At 41.3% G+C, this 27623-nt stretch overlaps 1 protein-coding gene across 2 annotated transcripts; it reads left to right on the top strand.

Moving 5' to 3' along the window:
- Nucleotides 1–957: 957 nt before the first annotated feature.
- On the top strand, nucleotides 958–26040 carry DHRS9 (dehydrogenase/reductase 9). Of its 2 annotated transcripts, none has more exons than XM_006059972.4 (5): nucleotides 958–1148; nucleotides 19083–19454; nucleotides 20670–20928; nucleotides 22823–22986; nucleotides 25422–26040. In XM_006059972.4, the coding sequence occupies exons 2-5, from the start codon at nucleotides 19142–19144 to the stop codon at nucleotides 25643–25645; spliced, it is 960 nt and encodes a 319-aa protein (XP_006060034.3). In that variant the 5' UTR covers nucleotides 958–1148; nucleotides 19083–19141; the 3' UTR covers nucleotides 25646–26040. The 2 variants fall into 2 exon arrangements, with proteins under 2 accessions (XP_006060034.3, XP_025131233.3); XM_025275448.3 differs by lacking the exon at nucleotides 958–1148 and adding an exon at nucleotides 16648–16746.
- The last annotated feature ends 1583 nt before the right edge of the window (nucleotides 26041–27623 follow it).

Below are 27623 nucleotides of genomic sequence, written 5' to 3'. Positions count from 1 at the left end.
GCTTGGGAAATCAGAGACATGTAGCGATAAATTAGTATGTAAAGGGACTGAAACTAAACAATCAGAGGTGTTTGCACCAGCCTGTGTGCCTAAGATATAGGTGGTCAGCTTGGGGGGCAGGGGAGAGGAGGTGGTGATATCTATTAGCACCTGCAGCCTCAGCACTTCCCACTGCATTTCAGGATATGCCAGGTCAGTTTTGATCATTTCTAAAATAGACCAATGCTGGGAAAGAAGGGGGCATCCTTTCCCATTCCCAGTGGTCTCAGTACTAAAGACTGTTCAGTATCTCCTTGAAAGTGAAGTCGCTCAGTCATGTCTAACTCTTTGCGACCCCATGACCAGGCTCCTCCATCCATGGGATTTTCCAGGCAAGAGTACTGGAGTGGGTTGCCATTTCCTTCTCCAGGGGATCTTCCCGACTCAGGGATTGAACCCAGGTCTCCCACATTGTAGGCAGACATTTTACCATCTGAGCCACCAGGGTCAGTATCTCCTTGTTATACCTTAAAATACAAATTAAGACTTATAAGTCCACTCTCTCATTACACTAGTTTTGATCTCCTTGCTTATCAATTTTTTTTTTAAGGTGGTAAAAAGAACCATCAGAGACTGATTTCCCCTACATATTCTCTTAGAAAGGAAGGAGTACTATTAACAGGATGAAAAAAATAACTAGAGATCATGAACAATAATCATAATTCAAAAGTTAAATAATTAAAACAAGGTATCAGGCAATTTACAAAATGTCTCCATGTTAATTATTTCAGTACTCACAGTGAAAAATGTGTCATTGATCATTTTTAAGTCCCTTCTAAAAGTTACTACATTTTATTTGCTAAAGATACTGCAGATTCCTTTGGAAACACATGACCCAGAGCTTCTTGGCTTCCTCCATCTGAAGAAGACAAATTTAGTCATCAGCTCGAGTCACAGTGACTCACAGAGCGAGGAGGGAACCTGCGGACTCCTCACACACTTAAGCACTTTGAGCTTGACGGAAGCCCAGGCATCTCTACCTTAAGAGGATCTGCGAGGTCAGGGTGACACAATCCTTCCTTCCCCCAGCACAGCGGCCAGATCAGGCAGATTACAAGCAGCCCAGCAAGGTCACAACAGCTTCTGTGTCCCAGTTCATCTTAACTAAGGTAACCGTTGATGGAGTTCTGTCACTTATTCCTTCATTTCTCATGTCAGTCTTCAAATGGTCTTGCTTTTCCTCACTCTTACATAATAAATCAAGTTGTCTTTCATGCTGTGGTCAGCAGTTGCTATTTTTTTTTTAATGATATGTTAGAAGGCTGTGATGGCCACTGGGTCCATCTTATCACAGAAAAAAGCTCAATGCCACCAGAAACCTTGCCTTGAACTTCCTTCCCCAGGTTTCTCTTTGAATGTTCTTTGTCACCCTAGAGTTACAATTAGATTTACCTCTAGTTCATCTCTCTGTACCTATTTGACACCATCTATGAATCTTATAATTAATTGGAAACTGGAGTGGGGAAGAGCTCTAAAAAGAGTGGGAATCTCAGCTGAGTTCCTAGTTGGAGCAACAGATCTGCTACCAACTGCAGGTCAGGTCTGTTTGTCTACCTGCTTTATGAATACTTCAGAGGGCAATTTAGGCAAATATACACACACACACTAAACTGAGTGAGAAAGATGCTGTTTAGTCCAGGAGAAAGCAGGGATATTCCTCAATGCACATTTGACTCCTGGACACTGGGATGACAATAAGTCTGCTTCAGATATTCATTTTGTTTTATGACTCAAGGGTTGGAATTTTACCTGAAACGTCCAACATACAAATAACAGAGGGAGAAAGTCAGTTTAGTGGCTTCAAGGGCAATTCTTGTTAAAGGCTTTATGACCCAAGTGGTGGTGTGGTCTTTCTCAATGGATTGATTTTTAGCAGTTGGGGGAAAAGTTTTTTAAAAAAACACATTTTTAAATTAAAATTCAATTTAAGTTTGAACGAATAGTTCTGAAATGTCCTGCTATACTATTAGTTCCAGGGTAAGGACTGTGCTTTATTTAGCTTAGTAGGTGCCCTAAAAATATCCTTGGCTAGATGCTGCATAAAGTGAAAATCAAATGTTGTATCATCTTTGCTTTATTTGTGATATTTGAAAAGCATGCCAAATTTTTAAAACAAGGTTCAATATCCGAATTCAAGGAAAATTTATTATTTCGTATATCAAATGGAAAATAATGGGAACTGGATTTAAAACTCTTACACACTGATGTATAGAACAGTCTTATGGACTCTGTTGGAGAGGGAGAGGGTGGGAAGATTTGGGAGAATGGCATTGAAACATGTCAAATATCATGTATGAAACGAGTTGCCAGTCCAGGTTCGATGCACGATACTGGATGCTTGGGGCTGGTGCACTGGGATGACCCAGAGGGATGGTACAGGGAGGGAGGAGGGAGGAGGGTTCAGGATGGGGAACACATGTATACCTGTGGCAGATTCATTTTGATATTTGGCAAAACTAATACAATTATGTAAAGTTTAAAAATAAAATAAAATTTTAAAAAAAGTATACAAGCAAAAAAAAAACAAAAAAACAAACTCTTACAATGAATATCACTTTCTCAAGGTATTGCCATTAAAAACTGCTCAAAGATAACTGAGATGAAAAGAAATATATTGAAGATTTGAACACACTTTCTGCAACTTTACTTAACATTCTCTCTATATTGCAAGCTTCCTTTAAGCTTTGCATAACTGTAAGCTATGATAACATCTAATATATCATGTCTTCCAGTTAGCAATGCTTACTCAGCAACATAAATAAGGTAACCATGGCTTTAGCAATAATTCTTAACCTGCCAATAATATCAGAAAGCATATTGGCAAAATAATAAACCTATAAGAGACTGAGAATATTAAGTATTATTGCAGATGGTTTGATGAATTATAATTTAAAAGTTTTGAAAGAAGTCAAAAGAAAATCGGAGATAGGTTTTTTCTTTAGAACTAAAAATGCAAAACATAAACTCATCAGGTCTTCCCTACAAAAGAGTGGGCTGGCACACCTCCAGGCTCAGCCAGAAGACTGAATGAGCCTGCAAAAGAGGCACACACACCCACACACACTTGTGTCCCATTACACAAGGCACACTGGGTCCTGAGGGCACCTCCCTCCTGCAGAAGCAGGATTCAAGGGGAACGTAACTAATGGAGGAGATTCTTCATTACACTGTCTGAGGGAACTTACAAGGATGAATATCACCTCAACGATCTCATCGGGGGACCATAATCATTATTATTATTTTAAACTGACGCTCATGTAAGACTATTTTAGGTAAGATCCCTTGGCTCCATTTAAAATTTTTTTAGATTTCTGGGTGCCCAACATGAAGATTTTCTTCACAAAAAATATCTTTCATTAGTCATATGCTTAGCTTGTGTCATTAGGCACAAATGTCATTTTTCTTAAAGAAATGTGTCACAGAAATCTCAGAATGGCCAGTTAGGTTAAATAGTGACAGAATTTCTTGATTCATTGAAAAGATAAAAATGAAAAGGAATCTGGTGTCAGTTAACCAGGTTTACAATATTTATTTATTTATTTGGCTGTGTCAAGTCAGTTTAAATTTGTGGGATTTTGGTTGCACTTGCAGGGTCTTTCGTTGTGGGGTTTGGACTTTGTGTGCAGATAAAAGAGAAAACTAGTTCTCCTTTTTTCATTTCCTTTGTGTCTTTGTGGCATGGTGGAGAATTTTGATAACATATTTTCATTTTGCATATCTGCTGCTGCTGCTGCTAAGTCGCTTTGGTCGTGTCCAACTCTGTGTGACCCCATAGACGGCAGCCCACCAGGCTCCCCCGCCCCTGGGATTCTCCAGGCAAGAACACTGGAGTGGGTTGCCATTTCCTTCTCCAATGCATGAAAGTGAAAAGTGAAAGTGAAGTCGCTCAGTTGTGTCCGACTCCTAGCGACCCCATGGACTGCAGCCCACCAGGCTCCTCTGTCCATGGGATTTTACAGGCAAGAGTACTGGAGTGGGGTGCCATTGCCTTCTCCATTGCATATCTGAGGTTATTGATATTTCTCCTGGCAATCGTGATTCCAGCTTGTGCTTCTTCCAGCCCAGCGTTTCTCATGATGTACTCTGCATATAAGTTAAATAAGCAGAGTGAGAGTATACAGCCTTGACGTACTCCTTTTCCTATTTGGAACCAGTCTGTTGTTCCATGTCCAGTTCTAACTGTTGTTTCCTGACCTGCATATAGGTTTCTCAAGAGGCAGATCAGGTGGTCTGGTATGCCCATCTCTTTCAGAATTTTCCACAGTTTATTGGGATCCACACAGTCAAAGGCTTTGGCATAGTCAATAAAGCAGAAATAGATGTTTTTCTGGAACTCTCTTGCTTTTTCCATGATCCAGCAGATGTTGGCAATTTGATCTCTGGTTCCTCTTCCTTTTCTAAGACCAGTTTGAATATCTGGAAGTTCACGGTTCAAGTATTGCTGAAGCCTGGCTTGGAGAATTTTGAGCATTACTTTACTAGCGTGTGAGAGGAGTGCAATTGTGCAGTAGTTTGAGCATTCCTTGGCATTGCCTTTCTTTGGGATTGGAATGAAAACTGACCTTTTTCAGTCCTGTGGCCACTGCTGAGTTTTCCAAATTTGCTGGCATATTGAGTGCAGCACTTTCACAGCATCATCTTTCAGGATTTGAAATAGCTCCACTGGAATTCCATCACCTCCACTAGCTTTGTTTGTAGTGATGCTTTCTAAGGCCCATTTGACTTCACATTCCAGGATGTCTGGCTCTAGGTGAGTGATCATACCATCGTGATTATCTGGGTCATGAAGATCTTTTTTGTACAGTTCTTCTGTGTATTCTTGCCACCTCTTCTTAATATCTTCTGCTTCTGTTAGGTCCATACCATTTCTGTCCTTTATCGAGCCCATCTTTGCATGAAATGTCCCCTTGGTATCTCTAATTTTCTTGAAGAGATCTCTAGTCTTTCCCATTCTGTTGTTTTCCTCTATTTCTTTGCATTGATCACTGAGGAAGGCTTTCTTATCTCTTCTTGCTAGTCTTTGGAACTCTGCATTCAGATGCTTATATCTTTCCTTTTCTTCTTTGCTTTTCACTTCTCTTCTTTTCACAGCTATTTGTAAGGCCTCCCCAGACAGCCATTTTGCTTTTTTGCATTTCTTTTCCATGGGATTGGTCTTGATCCCTGCCTCCTGTACAATGTTACAAACCTCAGTCCATAGTTCATCAGGCACTCTGTCTATCAGATCTAGTCCCTTAAATCTATTTCTCATTTCCACTGTATAATCATAAGTGATCAAGATTGCTGGGAGAAATATCAATAACCTCAGATATGCAGATGACACCACCCTTATGGCAGAAAGTGAAGAGGAGCTCAAAAGCCTCTTGATGAAAGCGAAAGAGGAGAGTGAAAAAGTTGGCTTAAAGCTCAACATTCAGAAAACAAAGATCATGGCATCTGGTCCCATCACTTCATGGGACATAGATGGGGAAACAGTGGAACAGTGTCAGACTTTATTTTTGGGAGCTCCAAAATCACTGCAGATGATGACTGCAGCCATGAAATTAAAAGACGCTTACTCCTTGGAAGAAAAGTTATGACCAACCTAGATAGCATATTCAAAAGCAGAGTCATTACTTTGCCAACAAAGGTCCATCTAGTCAAGGCTATGGTTTTTCCAGTGGTCATGTATGGATGTGAGAGTTGGACTGTGAAGAAAGCTGAGTGCTGAAGAATTGGTGCTTTTGAACTATGGTGTTGGAGAAGACTCTTGAGAGTCCCTTGGACTGCAAGGAGATCCAAGCAGTCCATTCTGGAGGAGATCAGCCCTGGGTGTTCTTTAGAAGGACTGATGCTGAGGCTGAAACTCCAGTACTTTGGCCACCTCATGTGAAGAGTTGACTCATTGGAAAAGACTCTGATGCTGGGAGGGATTAGGGGCAGGAGGAAAAGGGGATGACAGAGGATGAGATGGCTGGATGGCATCACTGACTCGAAGGACGTACGTTTGCATGAACTCCGGGAGTTGGTGATGGACAGGGAGGCCTGGCGTGCTGCGATTCATGGGGTCACAAAGAGTCGGACATGACTGAGTGACTGAACTGAACTGATTTTCATTTTCCTATTGACTGATTGTGGTTTGTGGGCTCAATTGTTGACCACATAGGCTTAATTGCTCTGCAGTATGTGGGATCTTAGTTCCATGACCAGGAATTGAACCCACGTCTCCTGCACTGCAAAGTAGACTCCTAAGCACTGGACTACCAGAGAAGTCCCAGGTTTACAAGATTTAAATGGACAAGGGACATACATGTCCAGTCAGACTGCTGTCAACCTTCAAGAAAGCTTGTGCAAGAGAAGCTCAGAAAGAAAATATTTTAGAAAGCTTTTTGATAAATGTTCTCTATTTGATGTATTTTGATTTTAAAAAACTTAGTTGTTATTTCACCTCAGGTCACACTTGCAGCAAATTGAAAAAAATAAAAATAAAGATTCAACAAATACCCTAACAGTCAGTGTGATCGACTAGATTCAGTATTGCTTTCTCTTTGTGAAGTTTTGTGGAAATAAAACCAAATTGTTTGGGAGGAAGTAACTACAAAGAACTCTACCTCTCTTATAAAAAGTATACCTCACAGTGACTCTGAAACATGGAGACATTATTTTTTATCTAATTTTTTTTAAAGAATCTCTCATTTATTTTTAAAGGGCAGAGGAAGATGAATAAGAGAAGTGAAATCAAAGGATCTTATTTTAGATATTTTAACCAGGAAGAGAAACCCAGGAAGAGAAAATTAAAAGAAGCAGAAGTGGACAAGGACAGCAATTGAGTTGTAATATTTTCCAATAGCTGCAGACAAGCAGTTACTCTTCAGCCCTTCAAATACAGATCAAAGAGAAACCTAGTTCTCCTTTTTGATTCCTTTTGAGTCTTTGTGGCGTCATGGAGAATTTTGATAGTATATTTTAATTTTCCTATTGATTGATAATGTGTTCATCTCTTTCTAGTTCTACTTTTCTTTCTCTCTCTGTCTTTTTTTTTTTTTTTTTTAACACAGCTTAGGAGCTCAGAGATGAAATTTTTAGTTCTAGCCACTCTCTGGCAAATGATCTTATGTCTGACACCAACCCTACTTAGCTCACAGAAGTATTTGATAATTTGATGAGATAAATTTTATAGGAATATTTTTCAATAATGTTTAAAGTTATCTAAATTGGAAGTGTGACTATCTGATGACAAGGAGGAGAATGAGAGAAAGATGCCCTGATGAATCAAAGGGCTCAAAAACCAATCCAGTTATCGCTAGATGCCTGGTGTTCGAGTGGAAACTTTCTTCTCTTTCTTTCTTCTTTCCCTCTACATGTATTTACTCAAAATCAAGTATCATTAGGCATGGTGGTGTAGAGAAATGTACACACAGTCCAGACTCCCAGAGTTGAGTGGGAGTCCCCTTAACAGTGGAGCAGACAATTAAAGGATGGATGCTGGCATTGAGTGGCCTGAAACAACACAGTTCTATCTTGAGTCCATTAACATGCATTTCTGAATTTGTTTCCTCATCCATAAAATAGAGATAATTTTACTGTAAGGTTTGAATAAGATAAATATTTCTAGATCTTAGCAGAGGGCCTAGACTATGGTGAAGTGAAGTGAAAGTCACTCAGTCGTGTCTGACTCTTTGCGACCCCATGGACTATACAGTCCATGGAATTCTCCAGGCCAAATACAGGAGTAGGTAGCCTTTCCCTTCTCCAGGGATATTCCCAAACCAGGGATCGAACCCAGGTGTCCAGCACTGCAGGCAGATTCATTACCAGCTGAGCCACTCAATAGATCATAGAGTTACTATCATTCCTACCTGACTTGGTCAACTGGGAATCCCAAGGACCATGGCTTCCTCAGAGCATTCTTTAAATTCTGTAGTCAATGGTATTCATCTGAAGGGCACCCCAGAGGAGTTCATAGTGGTCCAAACTCAAAAGGCTCAGCTAGAATTTAGGCCTCATAAATGCTGTGAGTGCTCATTTGGTAATTTCTAAATTCACAAATGGTAGCATACTTAAATTTGGCTTTGCTCACTGCCTCCTATCCTCCTGGTGACAAAAAGGCAATTTTCAAAATATGTATATTCATTTATTTTATTTATTTGGCTGCCTCAGCTCTTAGTTGCAGCATGTGAGATCCCTGTGGTGCGATGCACAAAATTTCCAGTTGTATTGCATGGACTCGAATACACGAGTTCCTAGGAAACTTTTTTAAATCATAGATATTAATGCTTACTGCAGCAGGCTATGAATTTATTGTTGTTCAGTCGCTAAGTCATGTCTATCTCTTCGCGACCAGATGGACTATAGCACTCCAGGCTTCACAGTCCTTCACTGTCTCCAGGAGTTTGCTCAGACTCATGTCCATTGAGCTGATGATGCCATCCAGTATTTATAAATAATAAAAATTTTCTGGTAAAGCCATAAAAAATATAAACTTTCATCAATATGTCACTACTAAGGAAATAAAGACTGAATTTCCAGTCTGGGTTTTCAGTAGTTTCCAGCAGTTTTGAATGCTGTACCATTCTGGACCTCCAAGACAAGGAAACACTAGACCAGCAGTTCTCTACTGGGAAGAATTTTATTCCTAGGGGAATATCTGGCAATGTCTGGAGACATTTTTGGTTGTCACAACTGGGGAAGACTACTGGCATCTAAGTGGCAGAGGCCAGGGTGGTGCTAAACATCCTGTAATACACAGCAGAGACCCCCCACAATAAAGAATTATCTGACCAAAACTGCAAAAATACTGAGCCTGAGAACCCCATGCTAAGACATGAGCAATGCATACAGCGGCCAATCCTGCCACATGACAAGGGTCTTCCTGTGTATCAGGCCTCTAGTCATTTTATTTCACCAGGTACTCTTCAAGGTGGGCTTCCCCGGTGGCTCAGTGGTAAAGAATCTATCTGCCAGTGCAGGATATGCAGGAGACATGAGTTCAGTTCTTAGGTATGGAAGATCCCCTGGAGGAGGAAATGGCAACCCACTTCAGTATTCTTGCCTGGAGAATCCCATGGACAGAAGAGCCTGGTGGGCTATAGTCCATATAGTCACAAGGAGTTGGATAAGACTTAGAGACTAAATAACAACACTCTTCAAGGTAGAAGTTATCTCTATTTTACAGACAGAAAAATGGAAATGAAGATAATATGGCAACTGACCCAAAGGCCCTCTGATGGTAGAGGAACTGAACCTGAAACTTGATCTGCCTGATTCCAAGGCCTCAGCTCCTAAACCCTGATTTAATGTCTCGTGTGTGTGTGTGTGTGTGTGTGTGTGTGTGTGACTTTGGTCCTTGCTTTCTAAATTTTTACTGGCAAATTGGCTAGTGTTGATTTTTGCTGAAGAAAACACTCCATGACCTGTTCAGAGGACATACGCTCAGAATTGCACCCAACCTCATGCATTGAGCTGTGGGGGCTGAAGATCTGCTTTCTCTTACTCTGTTCTTGGCCTTGATGAGTCAATAAACTCACAGTCCCTGGGTGCTAGAGGGACCCTGACAGACCTAGGCACTTCTTGCTGAGAGATTTGTACCCCTACTAAGCAGGGAGATAAATTGGAAATACAATTTCCAATAAATGCTGTGAGATAAATTGGAAAACACACAGAGAAGCCAACAACCCAAGCTACCAAAGTCAACACCCTGACTGAATTGCTGGCACCAAGGACCCATATGGAGGTGACCACAGCTGGCAGAATAAGGCTGGTGCAGCCCTGTGAGTTGCTGTTACTCATTTACTTCCCAGTGGTCAATGAACCAATCAACCATCAATCAGCTTCTGTGTACAGGTCATGTTCTCAGCAACTCTGACTGACCGAGGGTTATTACTCAAAGGTAGCATCTTGGCTAAAATTAGAGGACAAAGGTATGTGTTGGTTTGTGGCTGACTTGGTCCAATGACCTAGAGGTATGTGAACCTTAGGGACTGAAGAAGAAGCAGTGTTTTTGGATGATAATCTTTGGGGAAACGACAGACTATGCAAAGCTCTAGGTCAAGGCTGGCAGTCCTTGGATTCAGGCTGCAGGCTGGGACACCAGCATCTGAAATAACCCTCAGCCCAAAGGAGTAACTAATGAGGGCAACACATTTTAAAGTGAGCCCATCCCTAACAACTAAAACCTTCTCTCCGTTTGCTTGTCACCCGGAAAAAATTGGTTTGGCTAGGGAAGGAGGAAGTTGAGGGGGGAGATGGATAAGATGAGGAAGGAGAGGGAGTCTGACTGATTTGGTCTGAGTTTTTGCTTTCCTCCAGTGGTTATGAAGGTGAACTTCCCAAAGAGAAGAAGGCAGAAAACTTGGTGTCCAAGGTCACTAGACTCTGAAGTTCTGTATATGAAACTTCTCATCTATCCTGTGCATGAACTCAAAGCAGTCAAATGAACACTTTTCTCATTAAAAAAAAAAAATCATTTTCCTTTGCCAAATTTTGAACTTTTTGGTTTGAATTAATTTCAAACTTATGGAAAAGTTGAAAGAATAGCACAACCCAGAATCCCCAGATATTGACATTGTACCACATTTACAGTCTTATTCTCTCTTTAGAGAATGTACATATTCTTAATGTTTGTTTATATACATATTTTTATTATTTCTTAAACCATTTAAGAGTAAGTTGGAGACATGGTGCTACTTAATCCTTAAATACTTCCGTGTGTATTTCCTAAAAAGTAGGACATTTTCTACATAATCATAGACGTGATCAAAATTGAGAATTTGATATTCATGTAATATTTATTGTTTATCCGATCTACAGAGCTTACTCAAATTTCACTTGTCAACCTAAAAATGTTCTTTCTGACAAAAGAAAAAATGATTTTTCCGGTGCAGGATCAAAAGTTGCTATTGTCTCCTTCATTTATTTCAGCTTTGATCTTTATGATTTCTTCCTTTATACAAACTTTAGGGTTTTTTGTTCTTCTTTTTCTAGTTGCTTTAGGTGTAAGGTTAGGTTGTTTATTCAATGTTTTTCTTGATTCTTAAGGGAGGTTTGTATTGGTATAAGCTTCCCACTTAGAACTACTTTTAGTGCCTCCTGTAGGTTTTGAGTTGTGTTTTCATTGTCATTTGTTTCTAAGTATATCTGGACTTCTTTCTTGACTTCTTCAGTAATATGTTGGTTATTCAGAAGTGTATTGTTATACACTGAAACAGCCTCCACATGTTTGTGTTCTTGGTAGTGTTTTTTCCTGTAGCTGATATCTAGTCTTACAGTGTTGTGGTTGGAAAAGATGCTTGAAATGATTTCAATTTTTTAAAATTTACCAAGGCTTGATTTGTGACCCAAAATGTGATCTATCCTGGAGAAAGTTCCATGTGCACTTGAGAAAAAGTGAAAGCTGCTGTTTTTGGATAAAAGCCCTATAAATATCAGTTAGGTCCAACTGATATAATGTATCATTTAAGGCTTGTGTTTTCTTGTTAATTTTCTGTCTGGTAGATCTCTGTCTATTGGTATTAATGGGGTATTAAAGTCCTGCACTATTATTGTGTTACTGTCAATTTCCCCTTTAATCAGTTCAGTTCAGTTCAGTTCAGTCGCTCAGTCGTGTCCGACTCTTTGTGACCCCATGAATCGCAGCACTCCAGGCCTCCCTGTCCATCACAAACTCCCGGAGTTCACTCAGACTCACGTCCATCGAGTCAGTGATGCCATCCAGCCATCTCATCCTCTGTCGTCCCCTTCTCCTCCTGCCCCCAATCCCTCCCAGCATCAGAGTCTTTTCCAAAGAGTCTTTTCACCTCTTCGCATGAGGTGGCCAAAGTACTGGAGTTTCAGCTTTAGCATCATTCCCTCCAAAGAAATCCCAGGGCTGATCTCCTTTAGAATGGACTGGTTGGATCTCCCTGTTGTTAGCATTTGCCTTAGTATTGAGGTGCTCCTATGTTGGATGCATATATATTTATAATTTTATATCTTCTTCTTGGATTGATTCCTGGATCATCACGTAGTGTCCTTCCTTGTCTCTTATAACAGTCTTTATTTTAAAGTCTTTTATCTGATATGACTATTGCTACTCCTGCTTTCTTTTGATTTCCACTTGCATGGAATATCTTTTTCCAGCCCCTCACTTTGACTCTGTGTGTCCCTAGGTCGGAGGTGGGTCTCTTATAGACAGTATATAGAAGGGTCTTGTTTTTGTATCCATTGTATCTTTTAATTGGAGCATTTAGTCAATTTACATTTAACATAATTATTGATATATATGCTACATATGGGGCTTCCCTGGTGGCTCAGACAGTAAAGAATCTGCCTGCAATGCAGGAGACCTAGATTCAATCCCTGAGTCAGGAAGATCCCCTGAAGAAGGAAATGGCTATCCACCCCAATATTCTTGCCTGGGGAATTCTATGGACAGAGGAGCCTGGTGGGCTACAGTTCGTGGGGTCACAAAGAGTTGGACACGACTGATCAACTAACACTAATTAACTAATGATCCTATTACTATTTACTTTATTCTTTTGGGTTTGTTTTTGTAGGCCTTTTCTTTCTCTTGTGTTTCCAACCTAGAGAGGTTTCTTTAGCATTTGTTGTGAAGCTGGTTTGCTGACGCTGAATTCTCTTATCTTATTTTTTTTTTTTTTTTTTTTTTGCTTATCTGTAAAGCTTTTGAGTTCTCCTTTGAATCTAACTGAGATCCTTACTAGATAAAGCAATCTTCATTGTAATTTTGTTTCTTTCATCACTTTAAGTATACCTCCTCACTCCCTTCTGGCCAGAGTTTCTGTTGAAAGACTAGCTGTTAGCCTTAGGGGAATCCCCTTGTGTGTTATTTGCTGCTTTTCCCTTGCTGCTTTTAATATTTGTTCTTTCTGTTTAATTTTCATTCGCTTGATTAATATGTGTCTTGGTGTATTTCTCCTTGGGTTTATCCTGTATTGGACTCTGGGCTTCCTGGATTTGGATGGTTATTTCCTTTCTCAAGTTAGGGAAGTTTTTGACTATTGTCTCCTCAAATATTTTCTCATGCTTTTTTTCCCCCTCTTCTGCTGCTGCTGCTGCTAAGTCGTTTCAGTCGTGTCCGACTCTGTGAGACCCCATAGACGGCAGCCCACCAGGCTCCCACGTCCCTGGATTCTCCAGGCAAGAACACTGGAGTGGGTTGCCATTTTCTTCTCCAATGTAGGAAAGTGAAAAGTGAAAGTGAAGTCGCTCAGTCGTGTCCGACTCTTAGCAACCCCATGGACTGTAGCCTGCCAGGCTCCTCCATCCATGGGATTTTCCAGGCAAGAGTACTGGAGTGGGGTGCCATTGCCTTCTTCTGGGATCCTTATAATTCATATGTTAGTGTGCTTAATGTTGTTCCAGAGGTATCTGAGACTGTCTTCATTTATTTCTATTTTTTTTCTTTATTCTGCTCTGCTTCAGTTCTTTCCACCATTCTGTCTTCCAGATCACTTATCCATTTTTCTGCCTCCAATAGTCTGCTATTGGTTCCTTCCCTTACTGTAGCACCAAGACTTCACAGGCATCACAGCACAGAAGACAAAACCTCAAGACTAATGGTGAAAACGGCACTCAGTTGCTAAGAGCACCCAAAGAAACTCACACATTTCCAAAAGGAAGAGAGAAAAAAGAGAGTGAAAAAAAAAAAAAAAAGGAAGAAAATGAGAAATATATGAAAAAGAAAAAAGGGGGAAAAGATTAAAAGGATAAAAAAGGGGGAAGGGGGGAAAGGGAAAAAGAGGGGAAAGGGAAAAAAAAATGTATATAGAGAGTAGTAATTCTACCTCCACCTCCTAGGAAGCCCTCCTATACTGGACTGTTCTTTGGACCTATCTGCCTGTACTCCTGTGTATACTTACCTCCACAGTTGCCAGAGCTAGGGTTTTTTTCTTTCATGTGAACACTCATTGTCCTTTTATATATTTCATAGGCACAGAGTACCTAGTTGGTTGTGTGGATTTAATCTGCAGCTTGTACAGCTGGTGGAAAGATTTTCAATCCTCTTCCTTAGCCATTCTGCCCCTAGAACTCAATTGTAGTTTTATCCCCACCACTACATGCAGGTTATCCACAGGAGTTTACTCCTGAGGCTGCCCTGGAGTACTTGGGTCTGCCCAGTGAGGACCAAGAATGGAGGTATCACAGCTGTTTGAATTGTGGGGACCCTGGCAGCACCATGCATGCAGGGAGGCAGTGGCCACAGGAGCAGGAGATATGGCATTATTAAGGCTTTTTCTTTCTAGCCTTTGGCAGCTCTGCACCAGTGAGGACTGGGCATGGAGGAGGCATGGCTGCTCAGAGTGTGGGGAAACTGGTGGGGCCAAAAGTGTAGGGAACCCGGTGGCCATGGGCATAGGAGATAAAGTGCTATTAGACTCTTTTTCAGGGGCTTCCCAGGTGGTGCTAGTGATAAGAACCCACCTGCTAATGCAGGAGACATAAGAGACAAGACTTGTTACTTGGGCTGGGAAGAGCCCCATGGGGGGAAGGCATGGCAACCCATTCCAATATTTTTGCTTGGAGAATCCCATGGACAGAGGAGGTTGGCAGGTTGCTGTTCACAGGGTCGCACAGAGTTGGACATAACTGAAGCAACTTAGCACGAACATAGAGTCTTTTTCTAGCCTCTGGAAGCTGGCATTCAAAGGACTTCCCTAGCTGGTTCTTCTTTGTTGCTTGATGAAGCAGGTGCTCAAAGGGCCCTCCTGGCTGTGATCTTTCTCTGTTGTTTGGTGCAAAGATGGGCTCGATAAAGGACAGAAATGGTATGGACCTAACAGAAGCAGAAGATATTAAGAAGAGGTGGCAGGAATACACAGAAGAACTATACAAAAAAGATCTTCACGACCAAGATAATCACGATGGTGTGATCACTCACCTAGAGCCAGACATCCTGGAATGTGAAGACAAATGGGCCTTAGAAAGCAACACTACGAACAAAGCTAGTGGAGGTGATGGAATTCCAGTGGAGCTATTTCAAATCCTGAAAGATGATGCTGTTAAAGTGCTGCACTCAATATGTCAGCAAATTTGGAAAACTCAGCAGTGGCCACAGGACTGAAAAAGGTCAGTTTTCATTCCAATCCCAAAGAAAGGCAATGCCAAGGAATGCTCAAACTACTGCACAATTGCACTCCTCTCACACGCTAGTAAAGTAATGCTCAAAATTCTCCAAGCCAGGCTTCAGCAATACATGAACCGTGAACTTCCAGATATTCAACCTGGGTTTAGAAAAGGAAGAGGAACCACAGATCAAATTGCCAACATCCGCTGGATCATGGAAAAAGCAAGAGAGTTCCAGAAAAACATCTATTTCTGCTTTATTGACTATGCCAAAGCCTTTGACTGTGTGGATCACAATAAACTGTGGAAAATTCTGAAAGAGATGGGACTACCAGACCACCTGATCTGCCTCTTGAGAAATTTGTATGCAGGTCAGGAAGCAACAGTTAGAACTGGACATGGAACAACAGACTGGTTCCAAATAGGAAAAGGAGTTCATCAAGGCTGTATATTGTCACCCTGCTTATTTAACTTACATGCAGAGTATATCATGAGAAACACTGGGCTGGAAGAAGCACAAGCTGGAATCAAGATTGCCAGGAGAAATATCAATAACCTCAGATATGCAGATGACACCACCCTTATGGCAGAAAGTGAAGAGGAACTAAAAAGCCTCTTGATGAAAGTGAAAGAGGAGAGTGAAAAAGTTGGCTTAAAGCTCAACATTCAAAAAACAAAGATCATGGCATCTGGTCCCATCACTTCATGGCAAATAGATGGGGAAATAGTGGAAACAGTGTCAGACTTTATTTTGGGGGGCTCCAAAATCACTGCAGATGGTGACTACAGCCATGAAATTAAAAGACGCTTACTCCTTGGAAGAAAAGTTACGACCAATCTAGATAGCATATTGAAAAGCAGAGACATTACTTTGCCAACAAAGGTCCATCTAGTCTAGGCTATGGTTTTTCTTGTGGTCATGTATGGATGTTAGAGTTGGACTGTGAAGAAAGCTGAGTGCCAAAGAATTGATGCTTTTGAACTGTGATGTTGGAGAAGACTCTTGAGAGTCCCTTGGACTGCAAGGAGATCCAATCAGTCCATTCTGAAGGAGATCAGCCCTGGGATTTCTTTGGAAGGAATGATGCTAAAGCTGAAACTCCAGTACTTTGATCACCTCGTGCGAAGAGCTGACTCATTGGAAAAGGCTCTGATGCTGGGAGGGATTGGGGGCAGGAGGAGACGGGGACGACAGAGGATGAGATGGCTGGATGGCATCACTGGCTTGATGGACGTGAGTCTGGGTGAACTCCAGGAGTTGGTGATGGACAGGGAGGCCTGGAGTGCTGCGATTCATGGGGTCACAAAGAGTCAGACACGACTGAGCGACAGAACTGACTGAACTGAGCTGAACTGGTGCATCAGGCCCACCAAAGACCACCATCTCTGGGGTCTTCCTCTACTGGTCAGCTGCTGGCTCTGGGCTGTGAGGAGAGAGAGAGGCTACGGTGGTGGCCCCACCCCCTGTGCATGATTCAGCAGTATGGCCCTGCCTCCATGGCTGCCCAGGTTTCCTTCAAGGGCACTCCCACCGTGATCTCCTCCTTCACATCCCCTCAGGCCATCTCCAGCAGACACCAGCAGCCCTCACTTCGGGATTGCTCTCTAATCCCAACGGTCCAGCTCCCAGCGACTGCACGTACGGAGGGACCTTGTCCTGGACAGGTAGGGCTGTGGTTCTCTGCTTCATTCAGAATGTCACAGATCAATTGATTCACTCTCCAACAGCCTCAAATGCCTCCTCTCTGTCCCAAACTATTGCTCCCGTGTGGGAATCTCACCCCTGCTTTAGCTCCTTCTCCCACTGAGTGCAGATCCAGTCCTACTCACTCTCCTAATTTTCCCTTTCTTCTTTCCTTCCTCTTACTGAGTTTTGTGTGGATCCATATTCCTTTCCGGTGGTCAGGCACTCCTGCCAGCTCTCAGCTGGTGGTCTGTGAGATCCTTGCATCTGAAGATATATCCCTGATGCATCCATGAAGAGAGAAGTGCTCCATGTCCAGCTACTCCTCCGCCATTTTGTCGTCTCTGTAGTGTTCATTTTTATCTCTTGGCTAAAGTAGTATCCATCAGATTTCTCCACTGTGAAATTACTACTGCTCTCTTTTTAATTAGTACGAGCCTTACGCAGAGATTCTTTGAGATTCTATAGCTACTGTTTCTCATTGGAATTTCTCCCACTAGTTTAGAATTGCCTGGAACAGCTGTCACTTTGTCAGCTGCCACATGATGATTTGCTAATTCCATTTTTCCTTTTACATGTATTAATTGGCCTATTAATTCTCCTACAAAATGAGGCAAGTAATGAGCCCTCTCTAACTGAAAAGGCTAAGAAGAGGATCAAATGAGACCTATATGTAAAAGTGAAAGGCAGAATGCTTTACAAAAGTAAGCCATTATGTAAAGTTTAAAAATAAAATAAAATAAAAATAATAAAAAATAATAAAAAATAAAAAAATAAAAAGAAATAGAAAAAAAAAAAAAAAGGAAGCCATTGTTTTACTATTGCTCCCCTTAGGCCTGCCTGCCAGCAGCAAAACCCTACAACACAGAGTTTCCACTCTCAGCTCTGCTGCTACTGCTGCTAAGTCACTTCAGTCGTATCCGACTCTGTGCGACCCCATAGACGGCAGCCCACCAGGATCCCCCCTCCCTGGGATTCTCTAGGCAAGAACACTGGAGTGGGTTGCCATTTCCTTTTCCAGTGTATGAAAGTGAAAAGTGAAAGTGAAGTCACTCAGTCATGTCCGACTCTTTGCAATCCCATGGACTGCAGCCTACCAGGCTCCTCCATCCATGGGATTTTCCAGGCAAGAGCACTGGAGTGGGGTGCCATTGCCTTCTCCAACTCTCAGCTCTAGGGCACATTAAACCCCATGAATATTTGCATTTTTCACATAATTCCCTTGGGAGTTTGGATTACAACAAAGGTTACAGAATCCATTTGGTGAATATAGTCAACTTTTAGTTATTCAACAATATTTTATCAAGACCTAGGCTTGAGCAAAACACTATACTAATTGAATGTATAAACATGAAATTTTGCAACAGTTGGTTACACCATCCCACCCCTCAAAATTATATATTTTAAATGTATTTATTATTTGAAAAGGGGAAATCTTGCTACATAGACATCGACTTGCAACAAATCAATAATTCCTACAGAGGGAAGATTTGGAAAAACTATACCAAATTTTTAAGTAACAATAGTCTAAAAACCTGACTGCTTTAGTAATAGTCATGGCTATACCACAAGAACCAATTAGTTTGCACAAACCTTCCTTTTACCTCTGACTTATTTTTATTACCAGTTTTTTCCTTCTTTAGCTATAGATATTTCAGCAGGAAAAAAAGATGAAAGCAGAGTCCAAACTGTCCACGATAAGTGAAGATATATTGCATTATTTTTTATCTGAAACAATCTATTCCTTGTAAAACAATAGAAATAGAGTTGTGTGTCTGTGTGCACATGAGTGTGTGTGCATCATTCTATCTGTGTTTATGTTAATATTCCTTATTAAGCAAAGAAATATTTGCATATATATAGATAGAGAAAAAAAGTTAAATCAACCCAATGACCCATGTCAATTTTGCCAGTTACTTTCTCTGCCACTTGGGAAACCCTTGTGGCTTAGTGGTAAAGAATCTGCCTGCAATGCAGGAGACACAGTTTGGATCCCTAAGTCAGGAAGATCCTTTGGAGCAGGAAATGGTAACCCACTCCAGTGTTTTCGCCTGGAGAATCCCATGGACAGAAGAGCTTGGAGAAATACAGTCCATGGGGGTCACAAAGAGTCAGCCGACTGAGCTCACACACACGCACATATGATAGGTGTAGTTTAACACTTAAATGGCCATCTCCCCAACCAAATAAGAGTTATTGTATTTTTAACCATCTATGTATCCATCCAAATGCATTAAGATATCTTAAGTTCATCACTTTGGGTTATTATGCCCTAATGCTTCTAATTTGAATTTTCTTTCTAATTTTGAACACTCAGGACGCCATCTTCTTTTATTGTTCAAGAAAGAAGTGTCCTTGTCATACAACAGGAGAAAAATGCTCTTTTGGCTGTTAGCCCTTCTGATCCTTTGTGGTTTTCTGTGGAATTATAAAAGACAGCTAAAGATCGCAAACATCACTGATAAGTACATTTTCATCACTGGGTGTGACACAGGCTTTGGAAACTTGGCAGCCAGAACTTTTGATAAGAAAGGATTTCATGTAATTGCTGCCTGTCTGACTGAATCAGGATCAACAGCTTTAAAGGCAGAAACTTCAGAGAGGCTTCATACCATGCTCCTGGATGTAACTGACCCAGAAAATGTCAAGAGGGCTGCCCAGTGGGTGAAAAACCAAGTTGGGGAGAAAGGTGAGTGATGTGAGAATGAGGGGAATGCGGGGGTGTTGAGAAGTAAGCAAAGCTAAATGAAAGTAAATAGTCTGATTTTAAATGCTTTTTCCAAAAAAAAAAAAAAAACAAAACAAAACACGTCTCCTAAATATCAGTTGTGTACTGGAGAAAATGGGAGAAAGTTTAGAATAGCCCTGAATATTTCTACATTGCAAGCTCTCTACATGCATGAGAGACACAGCCCACATTATCTTCTCATACGTTCCCATGGGTGAATTTAGAACTGAGATGATGGTGCTAACCGATCTTTTTCTGTGAAGTGCTACTCTCACCACTTACACAGCAAACAACTTGGGGCTAAAAGCTACAGTAGATTCTGAGGGCAACCCTTGAACTGCCATCTGGATGTCCAGGTCCATCTTCCGACTGCGAAATGGTTCCAGAGCTCACACACCGTCACTGGGAAAGGAAGAAAATAGTCTGGCGATCTGAGCAAATGTGTCTTAGGTAGTCGTGGTAGAATAGGGAGTAATTGGACCTCATTCTGCATTAGATTCTGCAAAGATAGGAGCATTCTGAACTAGAAGACTTTTTATTTTATTTCCTTGAATGAGGTTTGAAATATTCTCATGGATGAAGATATTTGAATCCACAAAGGAAAAAACAAACAAATGTGATTTTTCTTTATCACATCTTCATCATATAGTTGAGACTCTGAACCTCAAAAGCAGTGGTTTGATAAGGCTCCAAATAATATTTTAATGCTTGAATGCCAAACACTTTTAACAATGTTAAATGTTTCCCATCATAAAATAAGACAGGTAAATGATTGGATTTTTACCAAAAATAAATGTGTAATAGATCGATGTTGTTCTTTGTCTATAAAAACAGTTCATAAGTATTCTCTGGCTATGCCATCCAGCATGATAGGAAATATAGAGCAATTTCCTCACATCTGAGATTAAAAAGTCTCACTCAGATAGTGTTTGACATTCGAAGCAGAAACAGAAAAATTGTGAGAGTGGCTTCCAGTAACAGAACTTCAGCCGTTTCAATTTAACCTCTCACCCACTGTACTATCACTTCCCCAAACTGCAAGTATTCAAAACAGGAAGGAATGTGACTGGAAGGAGAAGATGGCACCATCAGATAAGGCAGAGCTGTATTTCCATCGAGGATGCCTATGTAAGTATCACCTTCTACCACACCTCCTTCCCTTCCGCTCTGTTCCAGGTCTCTGGGGTCTGATCAACAACGCTGGCATTCTTGGTGTGCTGGCACCCAACGACTGGCTGACGGTCGAGGACTACAGAGAACCTGTTGAAGTGAACCTGTTTGGACTCATCAGTGTCACGTTAAACATGCTTCCCTTGGTCAAAAAGGCTCGAGGGAGAATTATCAATGTCTCCAGCATTGGGGGTCGGCTTGCATTTGGTGGAGGGGGCTATTCACCATCTAAATATGCAGTAGAAGGCTTCAATGACAGCTTAAGGTAAAGCAAACATAGACATCTTAGCAAACAATAACCACTAACATTCTTTGAACATTTATATACCAGACACTCTATTTAGTGCTTTAAACTATTCCCAATTTATGATACTGAAAGTCAGCCCTTGGCACAAGGGTTCAAAGCAAAAAATAAGGAAAAAACATTTTAAAAATGAGAAATAAAATATAAATGATACCACTGAAGCTAAGAGAGATGAGATAACTCCCCTGAGGTCACCCAGCTGTCAAGTGGTAGAACAGGATTTGAACCTAAATCTTTTAAAGTCTTTTCTCCTTTTTGCATTAATGCATATGAGAATAGTGGTGGCGAATTTGTATTCAACAGATTAGCTTGTTTAATAGGGGATCAGAGAGAGGAACTAAATCAGGTCTCTCTGTTGGTATTACTGTCAGTTGCAGACACAACAGTGACATCGTATTTAAACCCTCAGTAGAAAATTGTCTGATAAAGTAATGACTTAGCGATGCAGCAATTTTCTTCCCTCTTGTTGCAAGTTCTGGACTCAAATTTCAAACACTATAGCTGAATGGATGGTAACCGTCCCACCTCTAGCCCAAGGACAAGAAAGTCAGCTTTCCTCTGATGCTTCCATTTCCAAATAAAACTTAGCTTGCTACCCTGGAGAAGGGAATGGCAACCCACTCTAGTATTCTTGCCTGGAGAATCCCATAGACAGAGGAGCTTGGTGGGCTATAGTCCATGGGGTGGGAAAGAGTCAGACAACACTGAGTCACACACACACACACACACACAGAAGCTTGCTAATCTAATGTGAAGATTTTGCTACCACAAGAAAGCATTGATCACTTCTTTTTGCTATGTCATCAGAGAACCCCAGAGCATAAAACCATGAAAGGACCAATTTAGCAAACAAAGTCCTTCAATGTGGTGCCCCAGGCATTAGCTTCTTTGGGTTTATGATGTCTGAAGTTCACTGGGCTTCTCCAATCTGTAGGTTTACGCCTTTTCACATATTTGAGGAGGTTTCAGCCATTGTTTCTCCGAACATTTTTTATCTACAATCCACTATTTCTCTTCCTTCTGGGATTTGAACACAAATATTAGACCTTTTGATTTTGTCCCACAGATTTCTATGGTTCTGTTCACTTTGTCAATTATTGTTCTCTCTGCTGTTCAGAAAAGGTAATTTCTAGTGGTCCATCTTCAAATTCATTGACTTTCCTCCATCTTCTTCATTTTACTAATGAGTCCAGCCAGTAAATATTTTATTTTGATTAATGGATTTTTCAAGTGTAAAGTTTTAACTTGGTTCTTCTTTATCTTTTCTTTCTTTTCTAAAGCTTTTTAAATTCCCATGTACTTTAGGAGTGTCTCTCTCTTGGAGCATGTTTGTAACAAGCACTTTAAAGACTTTGATAATTCCAACATCTGTGTTGCCTCGGCCTTGGTATCTGTCCATTGTCTTTTCTCATGTGAGTTGCGATTTTCTGACTTCTTTTATGTATCATATGCTAAACATTTGGTACAACATGAAACTATGAGTCCTATTAAATTCTGGGGAGAATGTTGATAGGTTTTTGTTGTATTGTTGTTGTTTTTAGCAGATAATTGACCAGCTTGTGTTCAGGTCACAACTTCCAACCAACCTTCTGTGGTTTGAGATCGCAATATTTGTTCAGTTTTCAAAGACTTTGCTGTGCTATTCAGATGTGTCCCACATGTGTACTGCATAGTAGCCAGTCTGGAATGTGGAAGATGATCCATCCCATAGTTCAGTTCCTCATCTGCAAACTGAGATGGTAGAATAAGATGCTCTTTCCTGTGCACCCCACTCTGTGATTCCATGAAAAGATTTATAAGCAAACATTATTCAAATAAGCCTGAATTAAATGTCTTCAACTGGCTCTTTTCACAGGCGAGACATGAAAGCTTTTGGTGTGCATGTCGCTTGCATCGAACCAGGATTGTTCAAAACCAATTTGTCAGATCCAGAAAAGGCTGCTGAAAAGAAACTTGCCATTTGGAAGCATCTGTCTCCAGACATCAAACAACAATATGGAGAAAGCTACATCAAGAAAAGTGAGCTTTGGGGTGGACCCAGGGTCCTATGGGGTTCATTGTCCTAGACAGCTTGAAAGAGACTCGAACAGAAAGGAAAAAATAAGGTTATCATGGTAATACACCAGTAGAGATCTCAAATATAGATCAGGAGTCCCTATTAATTAATGTCATCTCTTGCTCCTGTTTATAAACATTTACTGAGCATTTACTACGTGGTAAGTTCCATACTAAATGCCTTATGAATTGTATCATTTATTCTTCAAAAGAACTATAGCAGCAAGCAAAGGAAAGGGGAAATGTCCTACCAAGTTTATACAACTCCTCAGAGCAATGCCTGGACTGGAGCCCATGGTCATTACATCTACACAAACCACCTCTTTTTGGTGACCACCTACCACTTATTTAAAGACTCAAACTCTGACTAACTTACAATCTAGTTGACAACAGAAAGTAACCAGATGACTCTGAACACTGAGATTTACAACATGCAAGAAACTTGATCCTTTATTTCTGAGACACAACCCAACAGCCTAGAAGGAGTGCTAGATAGTACAGTCTCTCTGCTCGAGAAATTCAACACAGGATCAAAGCATTGCTGGTTAAGAAACCTTTATAGGAAAGGTCAGGTTTGAATATGACCTAAACAGGAAGAAATTATTAATATTTGGGTGGAAGCTTTCCGCAGCAGGAATGCATGGCAGTGGAAATGGAAGGAGAAATAAGGTAAGTCAGACTGAGTCAAGGCTGGAGGAATAATCGTAAAGGTTAGATAACAATGACTAACACATAGTAAACATTCACTATATACTTGTCACCATTCTAAATTTACACAAACTCTTTCATTTAAAACGCCCAAACAAACCCTCTGGATTTCATAGAAGCAGAGGCACAGGGATGTAACTTGCCCAAAGTGGCACAGCTAGTAAGTGGAAGAGCTGGATTTGAACCCAGATGGCCTGACTTGGCCATCTATTCTCCGCCATGCACTGCAATGGGAATGAGGCGTTGAGGAACTGCTGGAACTTCCTGTATTGGGGCTCTTGCCTCCATATCAGACTTCCCGGCCCTATCAGCCTTTACTCACTAGTCCTCAAATGCCTACTAAGCTCCTTCTATGAGCCAGGCACTCCACCTGGCCTGGACTCACCCTGACCCCATCTGTGGTCCTGCCTCTTCTTCAGCGGGCTTCGGTAAGACAGCCAACCGTGGCAAGGCTCAAGGCCAGGAGTTTTCAAGGTGGAGCCAAGAGCCTAGTCACATCTACTGGGGGAGAATGACTGACTTCTGCAACTACCCCACTGCACACACACACACACTCACACACACACAGACACATGCATACAGGTACACATATGTCAACTAGAACGTCTGGTTTGGCAAACCTCGCGGGGCTGACATGTCACCACATATCAGGTTACAACCACTGCCGTTAAAGGCTCTGTTTCTCACTCACCGACTCTGAAGCCTCTATGTTCGAAAAAAAAATCCCTCATTGAAAAGAGCTTTCCCTGTTTGATGTTGAAATTGATATTTCCTAGATGCCTGAGAATATATCATCAACTTCTATCTCAAATTTTTTTGACTTGGCCTCTGGGTCAGGGGTCCTTTCTCAGAATTACCAAAGGCTTAGAGCCTTATTTTGTCCTGGTTGCTCTTATTAGAGTTCTCCAAGCCAAGACTTTGAGATCAGCGAGACTCATCATTCTAAAGCAGACCACAAATTTAAGATCACTTCGCTTCGTTTCCCAGACTGGAGTTATAGGAGTTTAAAATAGACTTAAGACTTCTGAGCTAACCTCAGTTAGGCTCTTGGGACAGCTTGTGGCTACTGGGAGCTGAAGTCAAAAGATTTAACACAATAGATTTTCCTTTGAGGATACACAATTCAAGATATGGTTTAAGAGCTTAACTTTACAATATTGTATTGGTTTTGCCATATATCACCAGTCCCTGCCTCTTTAAAGGTGTCTTAGCTCATTACTCAAACAATTCATTTACTGAGAACCAGGACACCTTTAGGTTTGTGAGTCAGGGCTTTAGTGGATGAGTCTCTCTTTATTCACGGAATTATAGAGGCACATGTTATATTAGTGCACACATATATGCACAAGCACGTGTACACACATTTCCTATATCAAATTTGTTTTAAGAAGTACTGTGTTTATACTACTACCACCATGTTTATACGAACTACTAACTTCCTGGGTTCTGGCTTTGAACAAGCTCTCTAGGAGATTCTGCTGCTCACTCAAGTCTGAGAGCCAACAATCTAAAGAAATCACTACTGCATCCTTTTCTGAGGAATAGATAAAAACCCACCACAAGCAGACCCAGTTATAACGGCAAAATAAAAATAAATTCCCTCACTGCATCCTCCCCTTTGCAACCTAGCTTCACACTCCCCTAGTCCCCTTCTTCCACGGGGTAAATGTGCTTCTGTCTCTTTTTCACAGGCCTAGAACAATTGAAAGGCACTGCATCCTTTGTGAACGTGGATTTGTCCCTGGTGGTGGAGTGCATGGACCATGCTCTCACAAGTCTCTTCCCTAAAACCCGTTATGCTGCTGGAAAAGATGCCAAAACTTTCTGGATCCCTCTGTCTCACATGCCAGCAGTTTTGCAAGACTTTTTATTGTTGAAACAGAAAGTAGAGCTGGCTAATCCCAGGGCAGTATGACTCAGCTGATGACAAATACCTACCCCAGGCTGCGAAATTGGCTGATTTCTAGAACACATCTCCTCAATCTCATTCTTTACCTAATCCAAACTGGACTCATTTGGATCAAACTCCTTTTGGTAAAAAGACGGGCTGCCACCATCACCTTCGAGGTCCCAGGGTCCCTCCTCAAATTTTTCTTGAGAAGATGGGCGGTGATGGCGCCTGCCCGATATTTAGTCTTTGCCTGCTGGTTATAATGCATGGAAGGTGGACAGACTTTCCCATCCAAAATGATTTTTCACCCGTGCCTGCCCCCTGCTTCTAATCCATACCACTTAGAGTGACTCCTGAATGTTAAATATTTGTTCCCGATCAAAATACTAAGAGATAAGTAAAATAATTTCCTAAAGGGGGATTGGATGTGCTATATTGCTGAGGGTAAGATTCTGAAGGACTGGAACCCGGTTCTTTGAGCTTCAATGGGGGCAGGAGAAGAAAGGGTAATGGGGCAATGTGAGACTGGAAGAAGCTAAGGGACAGCAGAAAAATACCAGGTAAGAGTGCAAGTAGGAGGGAAGGAAAAGGAGAGAAGGAATAAGAGGACTGAAAAAGAGAAACAGGTGTAAAAGTGTAGGTAGGGAGATTCCAGGACCACCATCTGTGGACAGATGGTAACAGCAAAGGAACTTGTCATTCCAAAAGAAGAAAAATGTACCTGTGTGTTTACCCTGAGGCTTGTAAATGTAACGAGACAGAGACTCTTTGATACAACTTACACCTGAGATGGTTGGGAAAGCCAGTATGTGAGGTGTCTCTGAAGCCCCATGAAAATACAGAGCTAAATTCAGAGACTCTTTTTACCAGCAGTTATGGTGAGAGCAGGCCTGCTGCTGGCTCATTTCATGGTTCTAAGCTGGGTTGACTCTGAACCCACACCCCATCCAAAAGAAACTGCCCAAACAGATGCTTCCCCAAACCCCAGCACCCAGGATCACTCACAAAGGTTGGTTGAATATTTATATGAAAAAACCCAAAGTGTCAAATTTTAATATCTGTTGCAGGATAATATGGGCTTCCCTGGTGGCTAAGATGGTAAAGAATCTACCTCTTTGCAGAAGACTGGGATTCAATCCCTGGGTTGGGAAGATCCCCTAGAGAAGGAAATGGCAACCCTCTCCAGTATTCATGCCTGGAGAATCCCATAGACAGAGTCTGTCGGGCTACAGTCCAAGGGGTCGCAAAGAGTCAGGCACAACTGAGCAGCTAACATACTTGCGTAACCACAGAATAACACAGAGTGAAAGAGTTGGGGAAATTATCTAGTGTGTATATTTGTGCATGCACGTGCATGCACACACACACACACTGAATTTACTGTGAAGAAAATATTTAATATCTGCTGCTTAAAACCGTGTTCTTTTGAAGATGTCAGTAATCCTATTCATTTTTACTCACCTTTCTGGAAACATCTACCTGTGAGGGAGTTTCCTCCTTTGACATTTACAACATATTGATGACTTTCAAAAATCAAATTTCCAAAGGTATCAGGCCCATTTGTTTCATTATTTTGAGAAAAGATACACTCATCCTTTTTACATGAAAATGAAGACAGTCACAACAAGAATGATATAGAAAAATTCTCAAGCAAAGTTATCTCAACTATCCTCACTACTGATCAGTGGACTCATCTCCATCTTGGTCCTGTGAGCCCCAGAGACCGTTCCACCTGTACATCCCTGATTTCTTCTGGTTGGAATTAACACCAGGCGACTGTCACTCATCTTGTCCTTGGAGATGAAGTTCATCCACATCGTTTGCTGAGGCTTCTCCTTCTCACCTTGAATTCCTAGATCTTGGGTTCATTTCATTGCTTTAAAAATATCTAACCTGGGACTTCCCTGGTGGTTCAGTGGCTAAGGCTCCATGCTCTCAATTCAGGTGAGCCCGGGTTTGTTCCTTGGTCAGGGAACCGGATCCCACATGGCACAGCTAAAGA

The sequence above is a fragment of the Bubalus bubalis genome, chromosome 2 (assembly GCF_019923935.1).
Source record: "Bubalus bubalis isolate 160015118507 breed Murrah chromosome 2, NDDB_SH_1, whole genome shotgun sequence".
NCBI lineage: Eukaryota > Metazoa > Chordata > Mammalia > Artiodactyla > Bovidae > Bubalus > Bubalus bubalis.
This window is presented reverse-complemented; position numbering and strand designations above follow the sequence as displayed.